Source organism: Excalfactoria chinensis, chromosome 17, assembly GCF_039878825.1.
Source record: "Excalfactoria chinensis isolate bCotChi1 chromosome 17, bCotChi1.hap2, whole genome shotgun sequence".
In the NCBI taxonomy this organism is placed as follows: Eukaryota; Metazoa; Chordata; class Aves; order Galliformes; family Phasianidae; genus Excalfactoria; species Excalfactoria chinensis.
In genome coordinates, this window is record NC_092841.1 from 6,617,379 (window position 1) to 6,638,468 (window position 21,090).

Sequence of the window (21,090 nt, forward strand, 5' to 3'; positions counted from 1 at the left end):
ACAAAGCTTTAGCCTCAAAGTGTTTTTCTGATTTTCTGCTTATAGAACAGGATGTAAAAAGAAAAAAGAGGTCCACACACATAAGTCTCTTGGATCACATTGATAACGTAAGGATTTTGTGTAGGCATGGCCTGTTGCTAGGTTGCACTTTTAGTCAGGAATAAGCAGAGCAAGATAAGAAACTGAGTGACAGGGAGTGGTGTGCTCTGTTTTATTCGTGGCAGTTATCATGTATTGGAGAAATTTGGTCAATATAAAACAAGAACATCCAGAGCATTATTTTTTTATAAGGTAGAATAAATAAGTGCATGAGTTGTTATTGGCTGAATAGGAGTATTGTAAAGATGATTTGAATTTCAGAAAGTTCTGGAGTGATTAATTTTGAGATGGAAAATTATTTTTTTATACAGGAAATTTTCTTATAATAGAAAATGCTATTTATAGTGTGTCTTTTAAAATTTTTACATCTTATTATTCTTGCATAAAGCCGTTCATGTGAAGGGTAGCTATCAGTTGTTCAGAATATCCAGGTGTGAAGTCTGGCTGGCAAGAGAAGTGGGCTGATTGTCTTACCAGCAGAAATAGCTATATTATCTGACCTCTGTTTTTTTTTATTTGCTTTGTTTTTAGGAAAACAGTTCAGAGTGTTGTTTCTCAGCACAGTACGAACACGGCATACATGCAAACATAAGCAAACGCCAATTAAAAGGAAAGAGCAGTTACTCGAGGATTCAACAGAAGACTTGGATTATGGTTTTCTGTCTAATTACAAACTTCTCAATACTGCCATTACAAGAGCACAATCCTTGGTAGCTGTGGTGGGAGATCCCATTGCTTTATGTTCCATTGGAAGATGCAGGTATATTTTATATATATATATATATATAATGTATGTTCCTTTGTTAACTTAGAGATGCTGGAAAATATTTTTCATCTATGACTGATGGATTCAGTAAAACAAGGGATGTTCCTTCAGGTGCCAAATAAGACATGTTATTACATTTTAAGTCCTTAAAATAACTGCATAATGATATTTAAGCTCTTCACACTTATACCTACTAAAATACCATAAAGATGGCAAAGCATTTGTTGTATTCCCAACTCTTGCAAAGATCTAAACTTTGGATTTACTTTTTATATACCTAAGTGTAGAAAGGTGAAAAAGAAATGTAAGCTGTGTTGTTAAGGATACTAAGCTCTTGTTCTTCAAAGGTTTCTCTTTCAATGGAGGACCTGAAATGTTAAGATGATCAGAGATAAGCCCTAAGGCTTATTTGTTGGAAGAGGGAAAACACTGCATGGACTGTGTCATTATAATAAGACTAAAAATATGTACTACAGCTACATTGTATTCTACTTTCCTGACCAAGAACTGAAAATGGAATGTGGTTTTCAAAGGTTAGAATTGAAAAGCCCAGGTGGATTCCAAACCTTTGATTGCTGTATTTATGAAACATAGCCTGTATTTAACTGCTTATCTGCAAGGGAAGTGCCAAGAGTGCCATATGTTTGTTACTATAGTAATCTGCTCAAAACTACTAATAACATCTTACTGAAAGTGAAATAAGAGTTGTGGTTTTATTTCATTTTTCCCATTAATCTGCTTCTGTTTCAGATGTGATCTAGTTTAGCTGATCAGAGAGAGCTCTTGAACACTTGACCCACAAATGATGAGTGTCTCTTAGTCTGCTGTTGGAGTCTCTGGTTCATTAACCCACACAGCAGCAGTGCATGACTCAGCTATGGAGTTTGCTATGATGTGCTGATTGACATTTGTTACTTCTGGTTCAGAATTTACACTTAGTTGACAAATTTTCCTTCCCTTCCCACAGTGGTGTTCAGGATGCACAATGTTACCTAACACTGTCTCTTAGTTAATCTGTAATTAGTTTAGCTGGCACCTAGAACCACTATAGATTCTGCAACTAAGTATGGCTCTTGTGGGTGAACGGCCATTTTATTTTCTCTAATCTTGCTGGAGATGATGATCTCATGAATTTTCATGTACGTCTGGATGTTGAGGTTCTAAATTGGATGGTGAAAAGAGACCTGGTTTTCAAATGTGGGAGTTGGGAAGTTGCTCTGGGTATGGCTCTTTCAAAATACCCTCAGTCAGGAATGCAAGATCTTGTAAAAATACAAGCATAGACTATTAGCAGGGTACCTGTTACCTGAGTTACTTTGTCGGCACTTAAGATGTTTGGTCTGCCTTTCTAAGACCAGCAGCTGTTTATACATCTATATGCTGATCAGAATCATTAAACGAAAAAGATAATTAAGAAACCAGAATGACTGGAGCTTTATTAGGATGTAACTCAAGCTTTGCTTTTAATATGCCATTGTCTCATATCACTGAATAATTGAACATTCACTCTTTGAAAGTAGTGCTGGAGGGGCTCAGGCGTACTGTGAGGAAGATGGTTCTTTTTTAGTACAGCAGGAGTGAAGAAGTCTGAAATCAGTGACATTTTGTTAGGAAAAAACAGACCTCAAAAAAGTTTAGAGAGTACTTGAATTTTATAAATATTCTAATACCTGTCAAGATGAGTCAAGACTCTGTAATGATAGTTGTAGAAGGCTTTGTGAAGTATGCCCTGAGTAATCATTACATTTCTGTGTGTTACAACCAGACTAGACAGGGCTGGTATGGCAGACACTCTCTTTAAACTCCAGAGCACTCTGGAAGACAGAGGCAGCAGTATTTTATTCTCTGTTCTTACACCCCAGTACAAGTGTTCCATGTATAGAGAGACTGCTTGGGGCGTTTTAAGCAAAAGTGTATGGGTCCCTGTGGATTTGTGGTACTCGACAGTAGGTTTGGTGGGTGAATTGATTAATCAGAGGGAGTTCCATCGTTAAAGCATCCCAGTGAAATATTTCATTTTGGTTTTTAATCCTTACTTAAAACTTTGCAAGATATATTTGCCTTACAACAAAATGCGGGAAAAGGGGCATAATTGCATCCTGAGTTTTTAAAGAGCATTTTGAACCAATATGAAATTCCAACAGGAGATGGGAAAACTGTTTTGAGTTCTTAAATATATCAGTAATGTTACGATTTTCTTGCAAAGAAGGACATTTGTTCTTTTCTGCAAAGGGCAGGTGCTCAGCAAAGTGTGACACTGCTATTGAGGTTGGTATGTGCCAGTCTTTCATTTTATAGGATTTGGGAGATAACACGAAAGCAAACAGAGCTGATTGGCCAGGCCTTGTTACTGACAAGGGAACTATGAGGAGGAACAAAATATGTAACTTAAAAACAAGCAAAGATCCCCAAATCAAAATCAAACTGCACCACCTTTCAGCTCAGTAGAATGATGTAATAAAATGAGCATTGTGGTTTTCCTTGTGGCTCTGTGAAGATACCCGGGACAAATACTCTTATTGTCTTGGTTTGTGTGGAAATTGTTTGTGTAATTAAAATTCGTAGTCTTTTATTTGACATTTCATGTTATACAAGGTGGTATTACATGTATTTATGCATATTATGAAATAATGTGTGTCTCTTATTGAGGTTTTTTCTCAATCTTTGAGGCATGAAGGAGTGAAGTTCAGTCAGGCACACTTCTGTAATTATTGTCTTTTTAACCCCGTTTTTAAAGTAACTTTTATTACACCTGATTTTGTTTTTATTAAAAGATCAGATCTGACTTTTTCTCTAGAAGTTCTGAGTGCTCTCTGGTGGTTATCTGGCTGGAAACTTCTTACATATGTTAGAAATGTCTGACATGCACTAAATCCCACACTTTTGTGTGTCTTCCACCAGAGGACCTCAAAGTCCCTCTGGATGCTTCTGACATGTTAATCTTTCTGCGACACTGAAGAGCTTCACAAGCACAGATTTGAGAATAGATCACAAGTCTGTATTTGTGACTCTGGAACTGAATGATCTGCCAAAAATCATGACGTCTTTTTGACATGTTTTGCAACTGGAAACCCACATGATTCATATGATTCCTTGAGCTTTTATCACTTATATAAATCAGACACCTTCCAGAATTGTAAGCATTGTGTTTGCAAGTGTTTTGTCTTAGAAAAATTCTGTGTTGGGATCTATCCATGCTGTTAATATTGTATGTGATATAGACCCAGTGCAGAGTCTGATATGCACAGACAAATCCATATGTCTCTTTTAAGAGACTGGAGAGCTTTGCATTATGCTGTTGGGTTCAGATGGAAGGGTCACGTTGCAAAATTGATGTCTTGATGTGTAAAATGAGCATATGGGAAAGGTAAAAATTGACTTGGTTGTATAAAATCCATTTTCATTTTAACAACAGCCAGTGAGTCTTACTCCTTTCTATTGTTTCTAAAAATTGTTTCCATAGGAAATTTTGGGAAAGGTTTATTGCCCTATGTCATGAGAATGAAAGTCTCCACGGTATCACATTTGAACAGATCAAAGCTCAGCTGGAAGCTTTGGAGTTAAAGAAAACATACGTGTTGAACCCACTGGCTCCTGAATTTATTCCCCGAGCTCTTCGGCATCAGCATTCAGCGAATACCACCAAACAGCAGCAGTCACCTCCAAAGGTAAACCTTCAGCAGTGGTGAACTTTGTCAGGGAGCTGATTGAGAAATCCTGTTGGTGGGAAATGATGTAAAAGGTTTACAGGCAAGTTGTTTTAATGTGATATCCAGGCACCCGGATACAAATACAAGTTCTGATGGGATTCTCAGCATTTTCAACTCTGGACTTAGCAGTAATTTGGGATAGGTAAAGCCTTGTTCCCTTAGTAAAATATATACTGTGGGCCACTTCAGTGTGTTTATTGGCTATGTTGCAGTAGCCCCAAAAAACTTTGGTTATCATTCTCAGCCTCTGTGGTTAGATAAGCCAATAGAAACTTCAGAATGCAAGGCAATCCCCATCCCAAGGAGCAACAGGTTGGTGCAGTCAGTGGCAGGGAGCACAAGGAAACAAGCCACAAGCCATTTGAACTGAAAATTGCATTTAAAATTCAGGGGTTTATGTGTGAGATAAGTGTCGGATTTCATTAAAAATAACTCGTAAGACAATATAATGCTTGGATTGTCTCACTGACAACATTCTCCAGGAGGCCAGACCTCGTGGGCATTAAGAGGGCAGAGAGAGGCAATTACCTCTCAGCAGTAATTTTCTCAGCTCTTTTCATAAAATCAGGTGAAAAAAGTGATGAAAACACATTCCTTGCTTTCTTAAGATGATAAAGAACAACACTGAATTTTTTAGAGCTGTTTTGTGATGTAATTAATTCCATTTTAATAGATTTTTTTGTAGCTTATTTCAAAATGTATTTAGTTAAAATTTATTTAAATTGTCTTTAGAGAGGCAACAAAAATGCAGGCTGCCTGATTTTGTGAGGAATTCTGTTGTACATCAAGGAAGAAATGCACTTTTGTCACAAACTATTGAATTTCATTTAAATTTTTACCATTTTTTTTTTCCCCCGAACTTCAACAATACAAAACAGAAAGCCTTCCCTTTAACACTCCTTCCTAAAAGAGATTTTGTAAGTGAGAACATTTAGCTTCATCATCAACATGCATTACTCCTTGAAACAAACGTCTTTCGGAAGCATCCAGAGATGTGTCAAAACAATTCACTTAGAGAAAAACAAAAATTAAGGAATTCTTTAAGCATTCTCATGAATGCTACAGCCTTGAAGGCTCTTTTCTTTCTCTTTTTTTGTGTCACTATGGAGTTATATGAAAATGCAGGTATGGTAGTCTTGTGAATAGACTCTTACATTTTTTTCTTCCAATTTGTTAGTAAACTAAGCACATGTGCTGTAGAAATCAGAAGGCGCACTTTGAATCAGCTGGCACTGTAATTTCAGTTTAAGATTGAAGCATTTTAACCACCTCTATCATAACTATAATGAAATCTCTTCCCTCTGCATGCAACTGGCAGCTCGCATGTGCAAAACCAGACAAAGTATGCAGAGAGTTTTCCAGTGTTACAGAAAATGGCTGTGTTAAGAGACGTATTTCTCTTTGCTGAGGTTGTAAAAGCAGGCGGTTAGCTGAGCTCATTTTCAGCCTCAGAAGTGCAGTGTTTAACATACGAAGATGAAAGGCTAAAAACCTAATGCTGATGTGTTTTATACTGAGAAAGGAGTACAGTGTTGAAGATGCTGTTTTGTGCTGATTTTATGGATATCCATTGCAGTTCAGGGCCATCAGAACTCTTAAAAGAAAAAAAGGAAAAGACAAAGCCAGCACCTTCTTTTCCCAACGCAGAAATGGTCTCAGTTCATTTACCTTCATCTGTGTGGTATGGTTACATCCTGAAGGCCCTGTTGGACAGGACAGCTATTTAATCAAATGTGTATAATTTACTGTTTTGGTTTTAAAAATATGGCCCCATAAAATAAAAATGAGGAAGGGAGAACAGACATTTGTTGTGCTTCTGCACATCCAGCTTAATGCTAACTGACAGCATAACAGGTACAAAAAATGCTTTGTTTTAGCCAGGAGTGATTGTTAAAGAATGTAGCTTCTCTAAGGTTTATTTTAAATTGTCTATTGGCTAAAGGGAACAAGATTCAGGTTTCTTTTAAGTACTGTAATATAACGAAAAGTAATTATTACTTTATTTTTCAATAATTCATTTTAAAAAGGGGAGGAAATTCAGAGACCAGTTCTTTAATCTAGTTTATGCATGAGTCAACACTGTCAAACAACCTGTCTTGGTACCCTGACTAATTTGCTCAGACTGCTGGAAAACTGCCTAGACTTATCTCCTGGGCAAGAAAAGTTTTGCAGCATCAAAGGGTTTTTACATTTATTTCAAACTAGTGAATGTATTTAAGTCCAGATTAAGTAAGGTATTCCTTTTCCACTAAGTATTTAAGAGCATACAGATATTTGAATATGTGCTCACTGCTTATGAATATTCACTGCTTACTGGATGCTGTAAACTCATCAGCTCCAGAGGGGTAACTCAGTTCTGTTAGCCTTCTTTTCTAACGTACATTTTGCCAAGGACAAATAAATTCCTTGGGGTACTCTGGTTCTCTATTACAGTTCTGGGGGGGCAGTAGCTAAGGAGCAAAGGTGCAGAAGCAGGTATTTGATATGGGGTAGGGAGGCATTTTCTAAGGAAGTGAACACTGGCATAAAACTGGTGGTGGCTGCTTTGGATCCAAGGTTCTTAAGTTGGAACCTGGAGAAAAAAATGAATTATGCTTCCACTGAGAGCTGCCACTGAAAAAGGGTGCTGAGGGTTTTGCATTCGATTCAGTTATAACATTCACTTGAAATAAAAGCTAAGCTAATTCTAATTTTCAGTCTGCAAAGCGTTACTATTACTGTTTTTTCCCCTTTAAAGGGCAAGGTCCATCATCATAACCAGAATGACCATTTCCCACCTGATGGAATTGGTAAGTATGTGCTATAATAAGGAATTTCTCTGAGCTCGTGCTGAATTGGCTTCAGTCAGATTGATAGTAATTTGATGTGAATGGAACATCTGATCTGCTCTCTATCTGAAAGCCATTTACTTCTTGTATGCACTTGAGAAACAAATCGTAGACTGTTAAGTGTACATCAGGTATATCCCAGGTTGTCCCTTTACAGGTATTATATGAACTAACTTTTTAGCTTTATCACAGTATAGATTGTGTACTGTTTAAAAAATAGCTGCTTGTCATTCATTATGCAAGATACCATACCAGCAGTGTTCTTGTGCTGACAAGAGGTAGGACGTACTATTGCATGTAATGGTATGTATTTTGAACTTATATTGGACTGTCACATATCCAGATAGTACTGAACATACTTGCAAGATAGCTTGAAGCAGCTTAAGAGTTTTGTTTATTCATTTAAAAGGGTGTTAATTTAAAACTTGTCTTCCCTGCTGATGAAAGGAGGATGGTTCTGTTTTGATGCAGTGTCTAGCAGCTACTGTTACTGTCAGCATGTGTAACTGGTTTGGGACCTTCTTTTTGTAACAGTTACCAGTGACCTGTTATTCTGTATTTCAACCTACATTTTCTTCTAATTTCTGAAGTAGGTTGCAGGATTTAATATAGGACTAATACTTTTTCTCAGTATGTCAGTCCTATGCTGTTGGTGCTGCCCATGTGCTTTAACAAGAGAGTTGCGATTAGTATGAAGAAAGTAATATACATCATGTTCTTTTAGTGTCTATACACGTGTCTCTTTTTCTTTGTTTTTTTCCAGTTCAGCCCAATCCTTCTGTTCTAATAGGAAATCCTATCCGAGCATTTACTCCTCCCCCTCCTCCTCTGGGACCTCACCCCAACCTGGGGAAATCTCCAAGTCCTGTTCAAAGGATAGATCCACACACTGGGACAAGTATTCTATACGTACCTGCTGTCTATGGAGGAAACATGGTCATGTCTGTGCCTTTGCCTGTAAGAATTCATTTCCTTTACTTTTTCCCCCATGTCTCCATACGGTTTATTTTATGTACAATAAATAAAGTTATTGAATATTAGTTATTGAATATTTTGCTGTGTGTTCCAGCACTTCACCTCAAATATATGTCCTTAGCTGACTCGACAGAGTGGCTGTGCAGAGGACCACCCAGCTCAGAGGGCTTAAAACTGTTGTTCCCACAAATAACTCCAGACAACCTAAAAGCAATTTCATGTTAATGTAATTTGGCTTATTTTTTTCAGCTACAGATATAGACACACCAGTGGGATTTCTCATCTGACTCAAGATACCTGCATGTGAATTAATTGCCTAGTCCAGTTCTTAATCATTGGAGAGATGTGGGCAATTCAGAGCAAGCTCCATACTGTTAAAATTGTCTGTTTTGGATGTCTGCAGTGCAGGCTGTCTGAAGTATAGTGATAAGGAAAATAAGCATACTGGGATGTTTTCCCCTTCCAGAGCCTCGCAGTGCACTCGTTTCCTCTCCAGTCCCCTTTTGTCATAGCATTTGGGAGCATAGTGAAGATCTGTAATCAGGTCTCTGGAGCTCCACTTCGTATATAATTTTGCACTGCATCTAAAACTGGTCTACCAAAGCTCGTGCAAATGAAAGAAGCAGTCTCTGATTTCATTCTAACCTTCGTAGTATATTTTGGGAGGAAAATGGGGAGGAAAGAACAATGGCTGCAGAAAGGATGTTCTGGCATAAAACGTATGCACTATCTGTAGGATGGGCATGGAACCCACACGTGCATGTGTGTTTAATTCCATTCTGAAGTCTAAGTATTTGCATACATTTTGCTGTTGACTACTTGAGTCTTCTGCTGAAATGTAGGTTATGGTCCCTGTGTAAGGGACTTGCTGGAGGAACTCAAATTTCACATGTAAGTTTTGAATCAACTGGCAGTTTGTTTTTTATTTTTTCCTTCTTTTCCTTCACTAGGTCAAGTAATTTGCCTTTTTCCTAGCTTGCTGGAAAGCCTACGTTTGATGGATAAACTTAAATGCAACAAGAAGGCGAGCAGCTGTATCTTTGTCAAGCTTGCTCACATTGTATTAATATCAAACCAAGATAATTTGAATATTTTTCTTTTATTGTTCCAAGCTTAATCTACTTTCATGTATTTCCAACTAAAAGAAATGTATTAAAAATAAGTATTTGGAGCTCACCTTCCCTGAGGATGGACTTTTAAAATCATTAAGTGGGAAGACTGAGGTACTAATGAGGATAGCTGCTCTTGTAGAGAAAATTATTGGACATGATTTGAGATTGTGCAGATGCAGCAGCAGCCCAAAGCTAAAGTTCAAAGTGCGTATTTTCAAGGGCAAATAAAAATTTTAAAAAAAGAATGGCTTGGAAGTCATTACACTTGGAAATAACTAAGATCTGAGGTAAAGTGCGTTTATGTTCGTGTGAGATAAAACGATCCCTTTACTTAATTTAAGGCTGTTTCCATGTCTAATGTAAAAACATGGGGAGTTTGGTTGTGTTCTGTCATCAGTAAAAGGATACTTTGTCAGCCTGAGTGTTGATAATTACTTTCCTGGCACTTTCCTCTTACTCATGTATCTATTTGCCTTCTTTTAATAAATTCCCTGCAGGGCAAGATGGAACTAATTTGATCCCGAGCTGCCATCCTTTGCATTCCTTATAGGGATGAAATATAAAATCTTGTAAAGTTTCCTGACTTTTTTTTACATACTTTCAGGAAGTGGATTTTACTTCTAATAAGTAGGAAGACAATCTGCAAAGGTGTGTCATGTAGAATAGAGTGGTCGTCCGTGCGGATAGTTGATTCTGTCAGTAGACCGGTATTCCCACTAATTCTGTGTTACAAGGTTTACAACGCTGGGTGATTAAAGGACCATAAGGAGGCCCTCAGGTTAAGGAGTCCTCTTTCTGTTGCATCCCAGAAGTGCAGCCCAATCTCTCTTCAGCTACCAGGAGGAAGGGCTTTGTTTTACTGAACCCAATGATAACTTACCAAGAGAAAAATGGAATATAATAAATATTAAAATGTAATTTGTCCATCAACCTTTTCTGTTTTAATCTTGGCACCACTGAAGCTGGAATGGATTTCAGTACAATAATTTGTACAATGGATAGTCCTCTAAAACCTTTACTTTCTGCTCCTTGCCACTAGACTGTCATTGTTGCTCTCCCTTTCAGTGTTACTGTAGCTGTGTGCTAGCGTGCCAGGCCACCTGATGCATGGAAAGCTGCTTTTTACTGATGTCATATAAATATGCTTGTAACATTACTTCCTTTAATGTACCTTGACAGGTTGCTTTCTTTATTTTTTTAATTATATAGGTACCATGGACGGGGTATCAGGGTAGGTTTGCAGTTGACCCTCGAATCATTACTCATCAAGCAGCTATGGCATATAATATGAACCTGTTACAGGCACATGGGCGTGGGTCTCCTATACCTTATGGCTTGGGACATCATTCACCAGTTAGTATAGGACAGCAGCAACAGCTTCAGCATCCAGACAAGGAGCAACATGAGCAAAGTCGAAATGGTGAGTTGTTGAAATTCCATTGTAAATTAGTTCTGTTTTGAGTAAGTTTGTAACTTAAGCTGGGTATTGTGGAAAGGATTTCTTTCTTTCTTTCTTTCTGCCTTTTAAGTGAAACTGAGGAATATAAAGAGTTAGGGAAACAACTGATGTTTTGCCAGTGTAAATAGAATAACTCAAATATTGTGGCATACAGAAGAGGAAGCAGTCAGAACTTGTCAGGGAAAAGAGGTGGGAAGATCTGTTTCTGTTCTGCAGTTCAATGATGACTGCAAATAACATCAGCATCAGTTAAGTTGGAAGAGCTACTTATTGATGATTAATGAAGAAAGCACAGAGATTAGCGGAGAACTTATTTGGGTAAATTGAATTACATTTTTATGATACTGTAAATGCGATACTGATAACTCTAAATCTTCCTGCATCTGGAATACAGACTTCCATTGTAACTAGTTAGCATGTTTCTTCATCGTTTTTAGGTAAAAGTGAAGGCACTGCTGGACCCGAAATCAATAAAATTCGAACACCTGAGAAGAAACCTGTAGAGTCTAAGCAGGTTGGTTTGCTGTGATCTCTTTTAATAGTCCCATTTTTTTTCTAGATGCTCTTTTTTGTTTTTGTGCAAAGAGGATATCTGTCTCTTTCTGACCTATTCATATTTTTATTTTTCAATAATTGGAATAGTGTCAGAAGAATTAGTTACCTTCATTCGGGAGGGGAAAAGAATTTAAATTCATTAGAGAACAGCAAGGAATTAAACTGATGGCTAAATATGTCTACTGTGTAATGAAGAATGTATTTGCTGTTCCCCTCCCACTATACTGTAGAAGTTTTACACACTTTATTCATTGTTAAATGGCTTTATTCATTGCTGACATTCTCTTGTTTATTAGGTATGTTTTCTTAGATTTTCCTATTCTCTTTTTCTAGGTTGACTTAGATGCAAATTCTCAGACTAGAAGCCCGGAATCACGTTCCAATGTTGCTTACCCTAATGCTAAATTTCATCGTAAAGATAATCTTAACCCCAGGCAGCTGAATCTACATCTCACCCCACCCCACTCGCAGTATGCAGTTCCCAATCGCCATTTCCAGCACCTGTCCCAGATCCCAAGGCAGCCATATCCTCTGCAACAGCAGCAAAACCTTTTAAGTCAACAACAAAATCATTTGCCTGAACAACAAAACCAAATGCCACCACAGCAAAGCCAGGTAGTTCAGCAGCATAATCATTTGAACCAACAGCCTCCACAACCTTCGCAGCTTTCCCCTGCTTACCAGGCAGGCCCCAGCCAATCTTTTTTTAATAACCCAGTTCCCCACCGACCACATTCTCCTGCTGTAGATGCTGTGATTTCAGAACAACACCCCCCTCCTATGTTACAAGAAGTCAGTAATCCTTTGAGGCCTATTGCACAGCACAACCCTGTTCTGCCAACCCACTTGAACAACTTCATTGAAGAGAATCCATCAGGAATGCCCCTAGGGGACACTTTAGGTAGGTGACTTTTCTTTATTTGAATTTGGTGTTCAATTATAACTACATTGAAGTGAAAATGAAGGAGTTATTTACCTTTCCAGGCATATTGCACTGAATTGGGTCATTGTTGGGTTAGTTTCCATAAGTAATGTCATTGAGTATAATTTGCTGCTTAAGGCATGTTTGAATATTCAGCCCTTTATTAGAAGATTCATGTTTATATGATTTTCCGTATAATTTAAATAACCAGGTTATACACTGCATTGCAGTTAGTTGACAATAGGCCTTGAAATATACTGTATAAAAAGTATTTTTTTTCCTGACATAAAAATCTTTTTTTTCTCTCTTAAAAATAAAAAGGGGGGCATTAGATAAATTTTTTTTTAAAACTATTTTTATAGATCGTATGCATGGAAATGTAGCTTTGGAAACAATAAGGCAGCAGCAACAAGCCAGGTTACAGCAATGGAATGAACATAATGCCTATCTCAGTCAAGGCACAATTCCATATCAACACCATCACCATCCTCATCTACCACATCTTCCTCAGCAACCAATTGGATTGCATCAACAGCAGCAAGTTAGGGCAAACTGGAAACTTGCCAGTAATACAGAAGATGAAACAGAGGCAACATATTCAAGGTATTTGTTTACTGAGTCATCAGAGCTTGTATAAAATTGAGCAGTAGGCACCTATCTGTAACACTGTGATCTGGTACAAGGCACTAAAAGGTATTGTGTTTTGCTGCTGTTATTATGAAGGTTAAAATAGTTGGCAGGCTGACTCGCATCTGTGCTTTTGTTATATGTTATGCTTTATTCTGTTTATCGGATTGTAATGAAGCTGTAGTGCTTTTTTTATTTGTCACTAAAACTGTAGTGAAGAAAATACGCTTATGGAGTATCTCAGTGTTGTATTTATAGAGCAAGTATGGCAAGAGGGTAAGGCCCTTGTGCTTTTGCAAGTGGTACTGGAGTGTAGTTAAGGCCTGCTAAGTTGCAAATTCTTCAGATTGAATTGGTCTTAAAAACTTCAGATTTCTGTGCTTGAAAAAACCAACCCCTGCCCACAGCTCTTCTCCCCAGTCAAATTCAAACTTCTCTTCCTTTTTAAAAAGCCTTTGCTTTTAAAGAGGATTAAAGAAATGTGCTTATTCTTGAGATGCAGCATTAAGGGGCAAGAAAGAAAGCTGTTGAACATAAGCAAAAAAAATAAAATAAAATAGTTCCTGTGGCCACCAGCTTTAATCACATATATCGTAAAGGCCAGATTTTTAAATTGCCTCTGTTTACTGTCATCTCCCACTGAGCTTTATTTTCCATCTGGTTTGTTATAGCCATGGTAAAGCCTGTAAATGCTCTCTTAGCCGACTCCGTAAAGTGCTGAATTGTATATCCCCCACCTTTTGAAGAAGTTTGGAAATGCACAAGTGAGGGAAATCCCCAATTGTTGTGGTTTTTACCTTTTAAAGAGTTAAAATTTTCCTTTAACTGTGTGAAGGCTTTTGTATAATAAAGCAGGAAATCCTTACTTTGGTTGTCTCCTAAGAGATAACAAAAACTTGATTCTTCTGACTGAAAAGGAAATCTCAAGAGTTATTAAAACTTTGAGATGCTTCAGGTGGGTATTTCATCCAGTTAATCCTCTTGTGCCTAATTTCTGATTGCTCACAGTCATATCTTTTGAAGTTAGGGTCAGCTCAAAGATGAGTGTATTTAAATCCAGTGTTTTGTGCTTTGAGTTTTCTCAGTCTCAAAGAGTGGGATTTTAGAAAAAACACCTTTTCTTGATACGTTTATTCTGTCAATACAGATTCCAGGATTTGCTCAGAGAACTGTCACACCGTGATCAAAGTGAAAGTCGGGACTTAGCTGAAATGCCACCCCCTCAGTCAAGACTGTTGCAATATAGACAAGTTCAGCCCAGAAGCCCACCAGCACTCCCTTCTCCTTCCTGCAACTCTAATCACAGTGGTCACTTTCCTAACTTCACTGAAAACAACAGAGACATTGAAATCCCCAGTAACCCAGCATTTCAGCAGCATTTACCCCAAATATACAATCCCCCTTTCTCAATGCCATCTGAACACATAACCCCATCTCCCTTGAAATACCTGCAACCTGATGGATCGTGGACTTATGCTAACCTACAGCAGAATCACCTTATGGGGCAGGGCTTTCATTATGGTATACCTCCATTGCCCCATAGGTCACAACAAAACCCTTTTATACAAATACAGAATCATCAGCATGCAGTTGGTCAGGAGCCATTTCATCCACTCACATCTCGAGCAGTATCTGCTTCTTCGCTCCACAGCTTAGAAGAGGTAGGCATTTTTGTCTGCTTATGCAATTGTTGTGTCATTTTAATATCAGGTTATATTTTGAAATGGTCACGAATGCAAAAAATATCTCATGTTTTAAAAGCTTCACACCAGGGATTTCTTTGAGGTCGAATTTTCTTTAAGTCTTCTGTTCACCCTTTGTGTATTTGTGGTTCTCCTCGCTGCAGGTATAAAATTTTCTCTGCTTAATGGGAGGTCTTTGGCTCTTTGAAGGTTACCAGAGAGAGAGAGGGGTAGTTTTCTTTTGGTGGCTTTTTTTTCTTTCCCTGTTGTTGCTCAGTTATCTACAGTCATTTGTCTGTCATTTGTTTTCACCTCAGGTGAAAACCCATGAAATGATTCTCTGGCAGGTCAGCATGGATCAGCTAGCCAGTTGGCTTACTGCTAAATTGAACGTGTGTGTTTTCATACTAATTTGAGACCAGAAACAGTGCTTTTTTTTTAGTTTATAAACATGGTATAAAGCTTGATTTAATAAATCCCACCTGACCTGAATTAATTCTGTCAAAGTCGTTCTGTGTATTTTGGGCACTTGGTGTTGCATGTCAATGCAGAAATATCCAGCTGTGTAGCACAAATCTGGGTCCAGCACAGACCTACTACCAAAAACTGTGTCTGTCCCTATCGGTCTTTTTTGTTCTGCACTCTCATGGAGGTGGTGTTAATGTGATTGGAGACTGAGCACATACAGCGAGGACAGACTGTGTTTCAGACAGAGGTTTTTAAACCCTGATGGAATCAAGAGTGCTAAGGGCTGTATGATACGCAGACAGGGAGTGCTGGAGCCTGGCTGCATTAAAGGAAGGGCAGAATTAATACTCTCAGTTAATGTTGGACTGACTGCTTGTGATCAAATATTTTTACATACAGTTAAGTGGCCTGTTCTGGATACGTTTCTGTGAAGGTTTTTAGAGTAGCTATGGTGTCTGAGCTCATTGCTGTCCCATGTAACGTGCATTTCATTGTCTTTTGATTTCTGGAAGTAGAAAAAATCTTACTGTTTGTGTCTGAGAAGAATAACTAAAATTGAAGTTCAGTGCATTTTACAAATTTGTGTCTGCTGCAGATGCACTGAGCTTAATGCAGTCCTCTGGCCCAGCTAGAGCTGCAGTAAGATTCGGATTTATAGGCATTTAGAAATTCTTTGTCTCAGTCCGTTAAGCTGTATCACCTTGTATAAAATCTAATACTTTGTGACAGCATTTAATGCCATCAGTGCAGCGGGACATAAGAACAATGGCTCTTCAGCAGTAAACTATTAAATATTCCTACAGAGTTTGTGACAGCTCCTGCTATCTGAAGACAAATAGGTTGAGTCTTTATGTAATCAGAGCAAATTCATTTTATTTCTTATTTCTTTCTCGTTTCTTCTTCCTTTGAAAATATGTGACAGAAATGCAAAGTGTTGTAAAGGTGTTACAAGACAGGACTTGCTTGTACAGTTTTCAAGAGGGCTTGAAAGCTTTTCACGTGTATAGTTAAGCCACGTTTGAACATATCAAAGGGAACGGAATCATAGAATCATTGAGGTTAGAAAAGTCCTGGCTTGTGTTCAGCCAAGTGCTGACCAACACCACCAGGTCTTTTGCTGCCAGGCAACTCTCCAGCTGCTGCACTTTGATAACTTCCCAATCACTTACCAAAACATGAAATTGACCATTGAACTTAATAAAAGGAAGGGCTTTTAGCTTTATTCCAGGCTATAACTTAGAAATTTCGTTTCTACTGATATCCAAATGTTCCTTCTGTGATATATTGTGGTTTAGTAGTTGTGATAGGAGTGCACTAGTTTTTCCTGTTTTGTGCAGTGTAAGCAAGTTATTTGATACTTCTTAGCTCATTTTTTGGTGTAGACTAGTGGGTCTTTAAATCTTGAAGCCAACAAGTTAATGGAGGTTCTGCCATTTTCATTTATGTGATCGTGAGGATTTGTGGAAGCAAGCAGTAGTTCCCGTGGTTTCAGATAAAAATCAATTCTTTGCATTATTTTTCTTGAAGTTGTGCGCTTGTCCAGAGCCTTCATTCTGTGTATGTGTGTGTGCATGAAATCGAGTGTACATCTGCATTTTATTAAACTCTGGACCTTGGAATTGAATTTTCTCTTGCTCTCATTTGTTTTTGTACTTCCTTTCTATCTTGTGTAAATGCTGAGTGTCTTTCTCATCATTCTGTGACACATTTCCTGTGTAGGAGTGTAAGATATAAGGGTTGATTTAAAAAAAAAATAATAATAAAAAAGAAGGAATCTTAGTTAAAGCACTTTACACATCCTCCATCTGTTTTGTGTGGTTAAAGTACATCATCTGTGTACTTACATGCAACATATATTATACAACATATTTGAAATGCACTAGTTATTGTTCCTAAATATACTTTTCTTTTAAGACATGGGAAAAAAAAAAAAAAAATTGGAATGAAAAAATGGCATTTGCTACATAAAATTGAATAGAAGGACCAAAGGGTCTTTTTTTTTAATTGTTTTTCTCTTTTGTCTTTGCAGTATGAACCGAGAGGACCAGGCAGGCCGTTGTACCAAAGAAGAATTTCCTCTAGTTCAGTCCAGGCTTGTTCTGAAGAATTAAGCACTCCTCAAGACAGTCTTGGTCAGTGTAAAGAGCTTCAGGACCACAGTAATCAGTCATCCTTCAACTATTCATCACCTGAGTTGTGGGTCAACTCCTCCTCAACTGCCCCATACCCAAACATTCCATGCAATGGAGCCAACAGAGCAGTTCCACACCGGGAGTTGTTAGGTAGGTATACAGGCTCAATCTTTGCTTGTTTCTCTGCTCCATTAAATAGACAATTGAAATTAAGTTCTTTTGTGCTGAGTTCAGAGGTTCAAACTTGGGGCACATCCTTCAGGTTCTTCATACATTTAATGGATAATTAAAGAACTGAATGCATGATATTATGCCTTATCAAGGGAGGTATCCAGTTCTGGCATTGTACTGTAAACTCTGGGGTCACTGATGGGAATGGCTTAGGAACCCTAGTGTGATTATGTTGGGATCTGTTGATACCACCTTTTGTTGCTTTAATGTACTGATGAAGAAAGCATTAATGAGTAAAATCCTCAGAGGAAATACCTATAAATGTGAAGTGGCTTACCTGCATGTTTGCTGTCCAGTAATAAATACTAAAGTAAAGGGACAAGTATTGACTGGTACCTGCATTTCCTATGAATGTGTTCTCTGTTCTGGTTAAGAGTGATTTCTGTTTTGTAGATATATCCGTATACAGTGTTGTCCTGACCCTAACCCTGTATTTAACAGTTCATGAAAACTGCTGTGCTTTTCTGCATTTGCAGCTCTCTATGATGATAATATTTACAAGCCAAGTGGGCTTTGTCGTGCTGAAAGTTAATGACTAGTAACTTCAGTGTTACTGGTTACTGCTGTTTTTATATCCATGAAATAAAAAATCCACAAGAATGAGAAGCTATGAACTGGTCCTGGGTCTGTATTCACTGCCTGGGAGTGAGCTTTTGTGACACCAGGCAGTTCAAGGACTTATGTACATCAGAAATGGCTATGGCTCAGCTATTCAGTTCTATCAGCTTGGATTTATGGAGAGTGCAGGGAGAGCTGCTATGAATCGCTTGGTGTTGTTATAAGCAGGCACTTCTCAAAATTGCAATTTGAGAGCTTGATTTGCAGAGTTCTTTCTCTTGATAGGAAGAAATGGATTTAAGTTCTTGTTCAATATGTGTGTTTTTTAGTTTTGTTTTCCGTATTTCATTTCTCCCATGCCTCATTTTCACTTTTGACCATGCTTGTTGGTTTTCTTCTCTTAGTGCTTATCCGAAGGGGTATTTTGCTGGTGTTCTATGGGTGTGATGTTGTTCTGTGGATATGCTGTTGTTTATTTGCTGTTTATTTTTAAGTTTTGTTTTGAATCATAGCAACCTTAGTAAAAATGTTTTGCTTGTGTTCTTTCCCCATTATTCTTCTAAGGCATTTTTGAGTACTTCATCAGAAACAAAAGGGTGAGCGCAATCCTTCCAGTGAGAAACAGAACTGTGCACGTCTGATTTATGTACTCATTTGATCATACGTTCTTGTGTGTGCACTTCAAAATAACTTTATGAATTTAAAGATGTAAATAATTACAGAATATATCAGTTCCTCAACTGCTGAGCTATTTTATCTGTAATAAATACCTGCGTTTCAGAGTAGTTTCTTTAGCTGTGTGAGACAGCAGAATTCCCCTGACAAAACTAAGATGCTTCATTAAGATTCAGGAAATCCACTTGAAGGCAGTTTTAGACCAATGGTTTAAGGAACTGTTTTTTCTTGTTGTACAGAAGTTGTTAAACGTGGAGCAAGAACACAGCAGTGGAAATGCATTTAGACAAAATTATCATTAGGTTGGGTGGCATTCGGAAGGCTGAGCTGCTGCTTGAGAATGCATTATATGTGGTGCTGCAGATTGTAATGTGAGCCTTTTATGCTGTAAACCGAGAGAAATGAAATGTTCTTTGTGCTGTCTCAGTGGATGAAGTACCTGAATTAGGGTATATCCCGTTCTGACGCAGCTTACCTCCCATCTGTGCAGACTTGCAGGTTCACTGTTACCAACTCTGTCGGTACGTGTGCATGGAGAATATGCTCAATGATGTCAGTCTAATTAGCATTGCTGGCAAGGCCATACAAGGGCCAGTAGCTGGGAGTGCAGCTGGGTAACTTAAGAAGAAATTTTCCTGGACAAAGAGGGACTAAACAGAAAAAATTGGTTGGGGGGAAGGTCACTGACAGAGGTGGTTTCTGTATCCTTCTGTACCACTTTGAGCTTCCTGGGAGAGGATTTCTGAAGTCTGCTGTTCACTTGATGGACTCTGCTTTCTCCTTTCCCAGCTCCGCTGAAAACAGTCAAGCCCCCAGAGGAGCACCTGAAGGCTGAAAACATACAGCTCTCCAATTCCTTCAACTACAGCGTGCTGCAGCATCTCGGCCAGTTCCCACCTCTCATGCCCAACAAGCAGATCATGGAATCCAACAGCACCAGCCAGCAGAACGCTGCTGGGAGCAAACCTGTCATGTCCTACGCAAGTGCTCTGCGGGCTCCTCCGAAGCCCAAACCTCCTCCTGAGCAGACAAAAAAGAATAGTGACCCTTTGTCTTTGTTTCAGGAACTTAGCCTAGGTAGTTCATCAGGTAGCAATGGCTTTTACTCCTATTTTAAATAATCAGATTATTTTTTTTAGAGAGAACTTAATTTTTATTTGTGTCAGTAGATCTAAGATAGTTGGGGCTTCACCTGTAGTTGCAAATATTCCCTTTGTTTATATTAGTAAATATATCCTCACCTAATTGCTTTGCTGCTAGACTTGCAACTAATTTTTTTTTTTTTTTAATTGTATTCCATTATTTTGCATTTTTTGATGTGGGTCGTTTTTGGTTTTTTGTTGGTTTTCTTTTTTTTTTTTCTTTTCTTTTTTTTTTTGGAAGCTTTTCTGTAGGAAAACACACAGGTTATTTTTTAATTTGTGTAACGTTGATGAGGTGTTTGTTGCATTAAACTAGCAGCTGAGAGCTTACCTGGAAAACTATTAAAAAAATAAAAAAATAAAAAAAGGAAAAAAAAAAGGAAAAAAAGAAAAAAAGGAAAAAAAAGAAAAAAAGGAAAAAAAAAGAAAAAAAAGAAAAAAAGAAAAAAAAAAGTTTGTCTAAATTGTATTTAAAAAGATTGTAAGTAGCATTTACATTTATTCAATAACATTAGCATACTATGCTGGATTTCTGTACCAGAAATGGCCAGTTAATGTAAAAATGTATGTTATTTCTGCTTAAATTCATTTAATTTTTTTTAATAAAGATGCAGCATCTTCTAAATACTTTCAGTTTTATCAGCTTTTTTGTGAAGGGATGCTGCATTCTCAGACTTTTATAGTTTTAGATTCTGTATGATGTGGTCTTGTATTTTCCATTCACTGTAGGGTAAAGTAAAGGCATTCTTTGCAGACACCGATGCCATTGTTTGGAAGCATTCAGATTAAAAAAAGAGAAAAAAAAAAGAAAAAAAAAAAAAAAGAAGTGTTGGTATATTGAAAAAAAAAAAAAACACAAAAAAACAGCAACAATAGCAACAAAAAAACAAAAAAAACAACAAATAATAAAAAAAAAAGGAAACAAAACCAAAAAACCCAAAAAAAAAAAATAAATAAACCACAACAAAAACAAAAACATGACATTTTATTTTTGGACAAGCCGGTAATATAAGCTTGTTTGAAAAGTTAATTTGATAGGTTTTTTAAATGAATCATGAAGCCGAAAAGAAATTTTTAGGTATGTTGGTGCTTAGTAGATTTAATAACTATTTTAAAAGAAACAAATTGCGTGAATTTAGTAAAAGATTT

At 37.6% G+C, this 21,090-nt stretch overlaps 1 protein-coding gene across 4 annotated transcripts in view; it reads left to right on the forward strand.

Annotated features, from left to right (window-relative positions):
- Positions 1–20,767, forward strand: part of HELZ (helicase with zinc finger) — a 70,374-nt gene extending 49,607 nt beyond the window's left edge. For all 4 annotated transcript variants that reach the window (XM_072351854.1, XM_072351855.1, XM_072351852.1 and 1 more), the window contains 11 exons: positions 631–859; positions 4,329–4,533; positions 7,313–7,364; positions 8,167–8,360; positions 10,700–10,910; positions 11,387–11,463; positions 11,838–12,405; positions 12,789–13,029; positions 14,201–14,714; positions 17,233–17,485; positions 19,589–20,767. In XM_072351854.1, the coding sequence (XP_072207955.1) occupies positions 631–859; positions 4,329–4,533; positions 7,313–7,364; positions 8,167–8,360; positions 10,700–10,910; positions 11,387–11,463; positions 11,838–12,405; positions 12,789–13,029; positions 14,201–14,714; positions 17,233–17,485; positions 19,589–19,920 (2,876 nt within the window). In that variant the 3' untranslated portion in view covers positions 19,921–20,767. The remainder of the gene's footprint in view (positions 1–630; positions 860–4,328; positions 4,534–7,312; positions 7,365–8,166; positions 8,361–10,699; positions 10,911–11,386; positions 11,464–11,837; positions 12,406–12,788; positions 13,030–14,200; positions 14,715–17,232; positions 17,486–19,588) is intronic.
- The last annotated feature ends 323 nt before the right edge of the window (positions 20,768–21,090 follow it).